The sequence below is a fragment of the Conger conger genome, chromosome 14, assembly GCF_963514075.1.
Source record: "Conger conger chromosome 14, fConCon1.1, whole genome shotgun sequence".
Lineage (NCBI taxonomy): Eukaryota > Metazoa > Chordata > Actinopteri > Anguilliformes > Congridae > Conger > Conger conger.
Genome location: NC_083773.1, coordinates 9,030,487 through 9,041,152, shown reverse-complemented (window position 1 = coordinate 9,041,152; position 10,666 = coordinate 9,030,487). Strand labels below are relative to the sequence as shown.

The window sequence follows — 10,666 nt, the reverse complement described above, 5'->3', positions numbered from 1 at the left end:
TATGTTTAGAACAGCATTCCATGTGTATTTTCCTAGTTCTGGATGTAATGCTTTGACTTGTGGTAGAACCTATGCATTTGTAAATCGCTTTGGATTAAAAGCGTCTGCCAAATGACAAAAATGTAAATGTAAATGTAAATTACTCTTAAATGGGTATGACCAGTATTTGTCATTTTTTGCCATTAAACAAATGAAATAATATTAGAAAACTAATTAGCCTTGGTCAAGCAAGTCAATTACATTTAAAAAAAATTTAGGCCAATAATGAGAGTAATCTTAAATTAGGATTTCTCTGAACAGATAATAAAAAGGGCTACGAAAAGACAGATTGAAGAAATTCTAAAGCTCCGAAAGAAAATATAAATTAAAAGTGATAGTAACTCTCTTTGTTATTTGTTATTATTTTTTATTGCTTTAATATGGGTGCAGGTGGCACGGATGGTGCAGTGGGTAGCACTGCCGCCTCAGCAAGGAGGTCCTGGGTTCGAATCCCCGTCGGCCAGGGCCTTTCTGTGCGGAGTTTGCATGTTCTCCCCGTGTCTGCGTGGGTTTCCTCCGGGTGCTCTGGTTTCCTCCCACAGTCCAAAGACATGCAGGTTAGGCTGATTGGAGAGTCTAAATTGCCCATAGGTATGAGTGTGTGAGTGAATGGTGTGTGTGCCCTGCGATGGACTGGCAACCTGTCCAGGGTGTATTCCTGCCTTTCGCCCAATGTATGCTGGGATAGGCTCCAGCCCCCCTGCGACCCTGTTCAGGATAAGCGGGTTAAGATAATGGATGGATGGATGGATGGGACCATATAGAGATTGAATAACAGAGGCCCAATAATTGAGCCTTTGCGGATTCTATATGTCATGGTTGTTCGCTCGGATGCATAATCAGTATTAAATAATAATCAGCTGCACTAAGATCCAGTAACACTTGAATCGGTATTCAGATGAATATAATTTATTACTTTTATAAGTACTATGGTGGGATTGGACACCTGACTGAAATTGATCAAACTAGCCATTTAAGGTTAAGAAGTTACTAAGTTTATTATAAACAGCTTTTTCAATAATCTTACTTATGAATGGGAGATTTGAAATGGGTATGTAATTGCTTAGTATGGGAGTGTCCAGTTTGCTCTTTTTTAAGAGGGGCCACAGTCTTTAATGCCAGATATAAGGAGAGCAGGCAGCCTAACCCACTTACGGAGGAAAACAGAATGGATGTACATAGAGATGGGATCACAGCACAGAAAGTTCCAGGGCAGGGAATCAAACTGGCTGCGACCAGGTCTGCCTAACGTGTCACAATTACATTTGCTAATTCCAATGGAAAATATTCACAACTGAATGGTACAAATATCATCAACGGCCGCCAAGTGAAGAGTGATTCATGTTATGATTCTCCTGTGAGTGGATGTTTGGTGTGTAGGTGCGGAGCATAGTGGTGCAGTACTCACGTATAAGGGGTCTCCATTCAACACCTCATTCACCAGGATGATGCAGGGGAATTGCAGGAGCAACACCGCAGACACTACAGCGTTAACCACACCGATTAGCTTACCAAAGTGACAGACTGTAAAACTGTAGAGACAAGAGGAGAGTAAGATTAGAAGAAAGCAGATGGATAGAGGACAGTTGAATGATAGGATAGGGGTAAAAGGGGAAAGAAGAGGGGTAAAATGGAGGAGGATGAGAAAGAATGCAGGAGACATGGCAGCACTGCTACTCATAATAATCATGACAATCAGAAACAACAGTTATTCTGAGATTGGCCCCAGGCTGGGAACACACTGTCATCATAAGAAGTTCTGGAATGTGTGCCTCTGGATATATCCCTCTAGACTGCGGAATGAGAGAATCTGAATTTAGTCACAACATGGTCACTCACGCAATGCTGATGAAGGCTGCATTCCCTCCAAACGAGAAGGCACGGTTGACCACTTGCAGGACAAAAGTCAGGTACTGCAGCGGGAGCACAGGTATGGTGGCGCAGATGGAGAATAAGAGGCACTGCAGGGCAGTGAGGAAGAGGGAGAGCACCACAGAGCGCAGGCTACCCTCCTCCTCTGTCTCTCCTATGGCAGAGGCAAGAGCTGGGTTAGCAGAGTTAGAGGCAGCCACTAAAAACTGAACCTGCCGCAATGTCCTGATCATGCTGGTTACAGGGTTACGGTCACAGGCCCTAAGTACATGCTGTACTAAGATTCTTTACGCCAAATAGTCAGTTATTTTTCAGCCTGGCTCCATTGTGTTTCTAATTGCATCAGCCACTGCCACAATAATCTGTCCATTCAGGAACAGAAAATCTTTTCATGAGAATAAAAGCTTCCTCTTTCACTGTGTTTGGGCTTCTGTAACTTTGCTGTAGTAATATTTTGAGTCATTTTTGGAAAACAAACTACAAAGGGTTACCAGAATTATACCAGTAGTCGGGAGGATTCAAGAATAGTAAACGTTTTATTTTGGGTATGTCATTTTCAAGTTTTCAAGTGTCAAGAAAAGGGGCGATACTTTGCTGAGGCTTTCATTTTTTATTTGCATTTTCTATTACCATACACTGCTGCAAACAGGGTCATTGCTATACCACATAATTTTTTGTGCTTTAACCTTCTCTATATTTTGTTTTGAGGGAAAAAAACTGGTCAACACTAAAAGTGTTGACAATATGTACTGTACGTGGTTCTATGCACTGAAAGCAGCACATGACAGTGGGGGAATGTTGCTGTGAATAATCATCTGTGCTTAATTAGTGCTTAATCACATCACCATGCAGGTCTGCCAGGTCTATAATTAGCTAGTACCAGACACGATTTCCATGTCTCATGACACTGCTGTATTTGCATGCCCTGCGGCAGCACACCTGTGGGCAGGTAACACGGGTACCTGCCTTCGGCCCGTAGCTTGCCCTTGTATCTGTCAATGATCAGGCCATTCCAGATGGCGCACAGTATCCCACATAACTGTGTGTAGGCGAAGGCGTTGGTGTAGTGGCTCACTGAGACAGAGGGAGAGCAGAGCAGAGGATTAGCATACAGCAGCACACCATAGCATGGCCTCACACACTACTACAGCTCCTCAGCCTGCCTCTCTTCTGCTCTTTATCTCACACCGAAAAGCACAAAAAAATGGTATCTATCAGCATCCAGTGCTGCAAAATCCATCCTCAGGCCAGGAAAGCACAGACAACCATGTGTCCTAATTTGTGTTGTCAATTGCTGCTTCTAAAAGCAATGCAGTTAAGTCTGTTGGGCTTGCGCAGATGTGATTCAAAGAGACTCATCCAGCATCCAAGACAGTTTGGAAGTCAGGATTTTCGGTTTTACTTAGCCAGCTCACTGTTTAGGAAGACATGTTACCGGGGCAAAAGAGTCTTAAACCCAAACCTGCTCAACCCTAGGTTAAGGGTAATCTGTGGTTTGCAGGATAACATGCACATAGCCTATAACAATGGTCTCCAACTGTCAGGCTTCAGAACAATGGACACAGTCGCTCACATAATTTCCAATAAAATACTTTATTGGGCAGGTTAAACAGGCCAAGGTCGATAGCTGGCAAACAGGAACACAGCAGGCAAAGAAGTTGGTGGTCAATAATCCAAGCAAGGGTTTGTCAACGGGGCAAGCAGACAAAGCACAGGAAATAGAACGAAGTCTAAATGTCACGTTTCAGGTCTGTCTTGCCATGTTTTATGTTTATTCAATTTGTCTTAGTCACGTATTGTCTTATCATGTATTATGTTAGTCTAGGTTTGTCATGTTGTTTAGTTTATTTCTTGTTACGATTTATTTTCTCGTCATGTCTAGTTATGTTTCGTTACGATTATATTACCTTGTTATGTTGAGTGGTTATCGTCTTAGTTTCGTTTTGTGTGATGTTTTGATTAATGTTTATTGTTACGTAGACTGGTTACTGTTTAAACATACACTCTTACATGTCTTTCCGCAAACCTTGCGTTCCGCCTTTTCTCTCTCTCTCTTTCTGTCATTCACACCCTAATTGTTTCCATTTGTCTATTTACTAAAACTACTAACGCTAGATCAGGATTGGGTAGAACTAACAAACTAATCATGTGTTCATGTTACCTTACGTTTCTCGTGCATGTCATTTACTAATTTACTAATGCTAGGGCAAGATAGGTTTATTACTAACGATTACTAATTACCTTGTTAAACTTGTCATCTATCGCACCTGTTTTTCATTTCCTTGCTGCTCTCTAACTAATTGTCTACACCTGTCTACACCCGCATTTATAGCCCAGTCGCACTACTGCTCTTCGCAAAATTGTCTGCCTCTGGTTTATCTACGCAACTCCTGAGCATTTACCGTTATTGATTACACGTTACGATCCAAGCCTGTTTACCGACCACCGATTATTGATTTCTGTTTTGCTGACCATCGTTTGTTTTTTACCACGTCCTCGCCTACCGATGTTGTACCTTTGCCTCGCTGTTTGTTTTATGGTTTCGACTTCTGCTTCGCCTTCGACTACGCCTCTGCCTGCCGTCCGCCTGTACTTCTGCCTCGCTGACAGCTCTCCTGCTACCGGACCTCCCTGCACGTCTACCGACTACGAGTTCGCCTCTTCCCTCGGCACCGTGCTTTTTGTTTGTTTACTATTTGTTTGGCTGGATCTTCGTGTATGGACTTTGCTTGTTTTGACCACTCTCCTGGGATTCGTCCCGAATAAAGCCCTGACGGGACTTTATCTACCCATTGTTTCTGAGTCGTGCATTTTGGGTCCAACCCCCACGCACCCGTCTCACTAAAAGCACAAACCAGGAATCCAAACAAAGACCAATGACAGCAGGTCGTACACAAACAGAAGGAGAATCCAAAAGGTGGTAGTCAAGGAAAACAGAACAGGTCAGAACACAGGTAAATCAGACAGAAATCACTGGAGAGAATGGCAGGAGCACATTACAATCTGGCACTGAACAAACAAAACAGACAGGTTTAAATACAACAAGGGGAAACGAGAATCAGGTGTGCACGATAATCAGTAAGTGAGACACAGGTGAAATGAATGAACAGAAAACAGAACTACGGTGGTCACAAAGGGAAATAAAAGGCAAAACTCTGGGGACTTGTAGAGAGAATACTGATACAGAAAACACAAATCATGACATCTAACCTTGCTAGCCTATTGGGAAGCTACTGGGTTTTTGTTTTCACCTTGTTGAGACCCAGGTATCTGGTGAGTTAACTGTGTGATCAACTGCTATAATTGATTAATTAATCACACGTTTTAAGTGAAGTGTTTGCATTTGCTGAAAGCCTCAAAAGACAGGAAATTAAACTGATCAGTCCTAACACTAACATCAGCCTGCTCCCCATCAAGGTATCAGCATCAGATCTTTGACAACATGCTTTTGCGGTGGGTGGGACTTCAACACTATAATTTTCACATAGTAACAATTCTTCTCAATTTGTTGGGGACCAAATAAAGATGGAACAGTTTCACTCTCCTGCCTACTATGACATTGCACCCATTAAGTAGCTTGCCAATGACCCTTGATGTATGCTTTTGTAGATCTCTGTCGCGTTCCAGTGTCATCTTCCAGTTTGTGAATCTGATCTTTTCAATTTAGAAAGCCCGGATATGCAGATTCTTTCCAGTTTCTTTCTATACAAAATCTGAAGAATGCGCCATCCTCGCCCCATGCCCTGTTGCTCTGATGCTGGACTATTGCGATTGTTTTCCCACATATAATACAGCATGCTGTTGCCTAACGTTCCAAAGCGTGCTTATGATGGAAAAAGAAGACACACAAACATGTGACGCCTTGACTGAGTGCATATACATCTGAGCAGCAGACAACCTGAGGATTACCTTGGGCTGTGTCTCCGTGAGCCAGCAGGGTCAGCATGGGGTTCAGGGTGCCAATGAACAGGAGGTGCCGCAGAGCCGTGACTGACACCCACACCAGGTGCCACAGAAACAACCAACTGAGCACACACTGCTTAAAACTGTCTACAGGGAGAGGGTGAAGAGAGAGATCGAGAAGGACAGAGGGGCAGATACAGATTTTAAAGTGAATAACATCCCATGAGGACAAAACCTACAAATATCTAGTAAGATTCTTAAGGTTCAAATATTAACTTCTTACATGTTTCTTTTTGGATTTTTACTTAAAAGTCACTCATGTCATGACAGTGGGCTTCAGAATTAATGGCACCTTAAACTTAAAAAAAGCTTATTGACTTAAGCTTTGTTTTCTAACCTGTGAAGTAGTGTGCTTTATTTTGTAGTGTGCTCTATCACTGTAACACTGCATGACAGAGCCGTACCTGTCTGTGGGGTCTGCTGGGGGTTTCCTTGTTCAGATGTTGCATTCTCTATCCCTTCCTCTCCCTGCACAGGCTCTGTGTTGTCTCTCTGTGCTTTTTTTGTGAGACAACAGCGGTTGCACTTGAGCTGACTACAGTTCATCCTGTAACAGAAACCTGGATTTAATACCTTTGTGAAATCTGAATAAATCTGAATAAATTAAGTCCAAGCAGAGAAGATGCAAGGGGACAGGCTTGGTGCTACAGCTGAATCAGCAGTGGCAGGAGGGAGGTGCACAGCTGAATCAGCAGTGGCAGGAGGGAGGTGCTACAGCTGAATCAGCAGTGGCAGGAGGGAGGTGCACAGCTGAATCAGCAGTGGCAGGAGGGAGGTGCTACAGCTGAATCAGCAGTGGCAGGAGGGAGGTGCGCAGCTGAATCAGCAATGGCAGGAGAGAGGTGCACAGCTGAATCAGCAGTGGCAGGAGGGAGGTGCTCCAGCTGAATCAGCAGTGGCAGGTGGGAGGTGCACAGCTGAATCAGCAGTGGCAGGAGGGAGGTGCACAGCTGGTCTTGGGCTGGAGCTCCGCGGCCTGGAGAGGGTGCTCAGGAAAAGTTGGGCTAGAGCTCCAGGTGTCCAGAGTGGGGAGAAGAGGAAAGTGACATTGTTTAGGGGTTCAGATGGTAATTGGTCAATCACAGCAGGAGAAAGAGAGGTGTCTGCATGCGATAAGGTAAACCCAGGCAGAATAAGGCTATAGCAGCATAGCTAAGGGAAACAGAAGCAGTGGCCAGCACAGCCATGGGTGCAGGCTTGATGAGGGCAGTCACCACCAGACCATGTTTGGTTAAGGGAGTATAAGGAATAAAGTAAATCATTTAAATATAGAGGAGCAAGCCCATGTAAGTCCTTAAAGGTCAGAAGTAGAATATTATAATCTAATCGGAATTTAACAGGCAACCAGTGAAGTAAAGCTAACACTGGGCTGATGTGCTCAAATCTCCTTGTTCTAGTAAAAATACGAGCTGCTGCATTTTGAATTAGCTGGAGCCCTTTCAGAAAGGAATTTGAACATCCAGACAAAAGAGCATTGCAGTAATCTAATCTTGAGGTAACAAAAGCATAGACTAGCTTTTCTGCATTATGTAAGGACAGTATTTTCCGAATTTTAGAAATATTCCTCAAGTGATAAAAAGCAACCGGAGAGATGTTTTTAGGTGCATTTAGCACACATTTAGCTAATTCTTATTCTTATATACTATTTAATGAGCATAACTGTGTTATGACTGTAATATGACTGTAACCCTTAAGAGTAATTAGATAGTAATAGTAGTAATAGATAAAAGGCATGAGTTTGTCTGAAAAAGCCTCTGGGGAAATTAAGAAATGTAGCGCACTCGACTTCATATGGTTTTCCGCATCTTCAGTTCAGGGGTACGATGTTGCCCCGCTTCGATGGGATGTGACACCTTTCTTGCATAGTGTGAGTGATTTCTAACACTTCAAATCAAATTCGACTCTATCAGCACTGTCAAAAGTGTTATTTGCACACCTTTTTGGTGAGACCCACATGTACACTACTTAACTGCTTTTACCTTGATGATGAGGAAGGTGATGGCAGAGGAGCTGTAGGCTCCGGTATACAAAGTGATGACGGTGGAATGATGGGTGTCAAAGAGGCTCCCCACCTGGATGAGAAAGTACAATCACAACTCTGAACAGATAGTGCCAGGCATTACATCATGAGCATTTCTCGAAGCAGCAATCTCGTGTTTGACGTGTTATTGAATATGATTGAACAGTGAGAATGAGGACACACCTGCATATTTGTGAGCAATAACATGCTGCTTCCAAATGCGATGCAGGCCAGACCCGGAAACAGTATATTGGATATCTCTGCAGGAGAAAGGGAGAGATAAAGAGATAGGGAAACTGAGAAAGGGTTACTCAAGGCTAAGCATACACTGACACAGAAGCCTACATGGAAAACTGCCACTGTGTCAGGGTAAGTGTCAGTTAAAGGCCCAGAACACTTTACCTGGATGTGAAAAAGCAATCAACAAGGTACCAGTGGTGTTCAGTATTCTGGGAAAAGAAAAAAACAAAACAAACACACAAATGAGTTTAATCATTGTATGTAAAAGGATGTAAGGATTTGCTTTGGAGAAGTTTACCTACATAAGGCCTTCATGGGGCTCATGGTTGTTTGGATGTTGACTGGATGGTTGACTGTGTTTGGTGTATTTTCTTTTGCACAAACTGAAATTAATAAAACATAATTTTTTGGTGCAAACTTGTGTGTGTTGGCTTTGTTATTTTTACCATGGCTGTTGTGCAGCCATAACAAACAAATTGTTCACTGATCAGGTAGTTGAGATACTCTCTGGAGTAGACAAAGTAAACAACAACCCTCAATTCTCAGGTTTTGTGTTTTTCACTGTGTTGTATTTTGTCTAAGTGTTTTAATACCCTCTGTGCACACCGCAGTCACCCTGCCATCGTTATTCGTTTCAGCTGCATTTTCACTTCCTGATTGTTTCCCCACACCTGATTGCTGTTTCCTCTTGTTACCTGTATTATAAAACCCCCTCGTTTTGTATGTCTCGTCGCCTGATTGTTGTGTCTTCATTGTACTCTTCAGCGGTTTTATCTGATAGTTTTATCTGAGAGACCCGTCTTGCCTCCGACTTCCGCCTTTTGGTTTTCCCATCGGTCTAGTTTGGAACTGCTGTTTATCGACCCATTTCGGCTTTTCGACTTTTGTTTTTGGATTCTGTTTTTGTTTTTGGATTATCCTCACTGTTCCTGTTTGCTGGTGCATTGACCCATTGCTTGGACACTGTACTACAAAACTGCCTTATCCCTGCTGATTCCGTTTGCTGGATCTCGACCTCTGCCTGTCTGACCTGCTTCATTTATAATAAAGACTGCTATAAAATCTATGCCTGGTGTTCTACAAGCCTGATATCAATGAGCTAAATGGCCTGTGATTGTCATGAGGTATTCTAATATTGTTACTCTTAAGTTGTAGGCCTATTCCAGCTAGTTCTGTGAGCAACAGTGCCAGACATGCACATTTACATTTGCTTGAACGTATTGCAATTTGCTCAGTTGTAGGACCTATTTTTATCTGCTTGCTTACAGACCTCTCATCACCTTTGTACACCATTTAATTCATGCACATAAGATCTTCATTTGCTCTTGAGCACAACACAATTATTTTTGTCCAGAATGCCACCTCAGGTCCAGCTCCTTTAGCTCAATCGCATATTAAATCTTGAGCTACTTGTCTTACATGTAGTGTTCTTTACACCACAACAACGTCTGAAACTCACATTGCCAGCAGTCTGGATGCCATGGTACCGAAGCGGTCAAAGAAGAATCCATTGAGAAGACTGAGGAAGTTCTGTAAGATGACGGTGATGGTGAAAACCAAGGAGAAGAGCTTGTTCTGTTTGCTACAGTCTGGGGCAAGTGGAGGGAAGAGAGGTGTTCACACCATAAGCGTTTAAAAAAAACGTCCTTTTCAATTCCTGTGCACTGCATCATCTTCTGCATTTGCTGTTATCATGCATTTGTATTAGCCTACTTTTAATATACTGTATTACCTACAATGTAATTTATTTTAACATAATTTAAAAGAATTGATATCTATTTTTTTCAATAAATATTTCCTAAATTCTCATTTACTTAATTCTTAATTACTTAATAACTTCACACTTTTTCAAAACATCTTAACATTATATTACATTTCTTAAATATATAAAGCGTTTCAAATAATTACTTATACTATCTCACAAATTGAAATTGAAAGCGTAGTCTCATTAAGTCGATACTCATTTGCCTGCTTTCTACTGCTAAGACATATACAAAACGGTTTATTGTTCTTCTCATCAAAGATTCTTTGCCCTCAAGTGCAGGAGTAAACAGTCACACTCACCCATGTACTGTGTGCCATTGGGTCCTGTGGCATTCACACACTGGTCGCTGAAGTACCCACTAGCTTTCAGGATGAACACAAGGGAGGGCCACCCAAAAACAACCCCAGTAAAAAACAGGCTCTCCACCAGCCCTGTGGCCAGGGTAAGCCAGCAGCGCAGCCTCACTCCACGTAGAAGCCACAGCATCTTCAGCCTCTCTCCCCCTCTATTTTTCAGTACTCTACCTCTCCCTCTATTCTCAGTCCTTAACCTCTGACTTATTTCTGTCCTTTACCTTTTTACTCCTCTGATCACTGAAAGATAAAAGAGAAAAAAAGACTAAAATATTACAAGAAATGGCAAAACCATGGAAGTGTGGAAGCTGAACATTTACAGAGCCAATATTGCTCGCTCATGTGACTACAGTTCTCAGTAATGGGTATTTCATTGCAGTTGTAATGAAAATAAAATAATTCACCAGACAAAGA

At 42.4% G+C, this 10,666-nt stretch overlaps 1 protein-coding gene across 1 annotated transcript; it reads right to left on the bottom strand.

Annotated features, from left to right (window-relative positions):
* Window positions 1-253: 253 nt before the first annotated feature.
* On the bottom strand, window positions 254-10,385 carry LOC133110135 (equilibrative nucleobase transporter 1-like). The gene is made up of 11 exons (XM_061220016.1): window positions 10,199-10,385; window positions 9,594-9,723; window positions 8,297-8,343; window positions 8,078-8,154; window positions 7,854-7,946; window positions 6,279-6,366; window positions 5,821-5,961; window positions 2,878-2,985; window positions 1,879-2,065; window positions 1,448-1,571; window positions 254-292 (listed from the first exon to the last, which is right to left on the bottom strand). Exons 1-11 carry the CDS (start codon window positions 10,383-10,385, stop codon window positions 254-256), a joined length of 1,221 nt encoding a protein of 406 aa, XP_061076000.1.
* Between the last annotated feature and the right edge of the window lie 281 nt (window positions 10,386-10,666).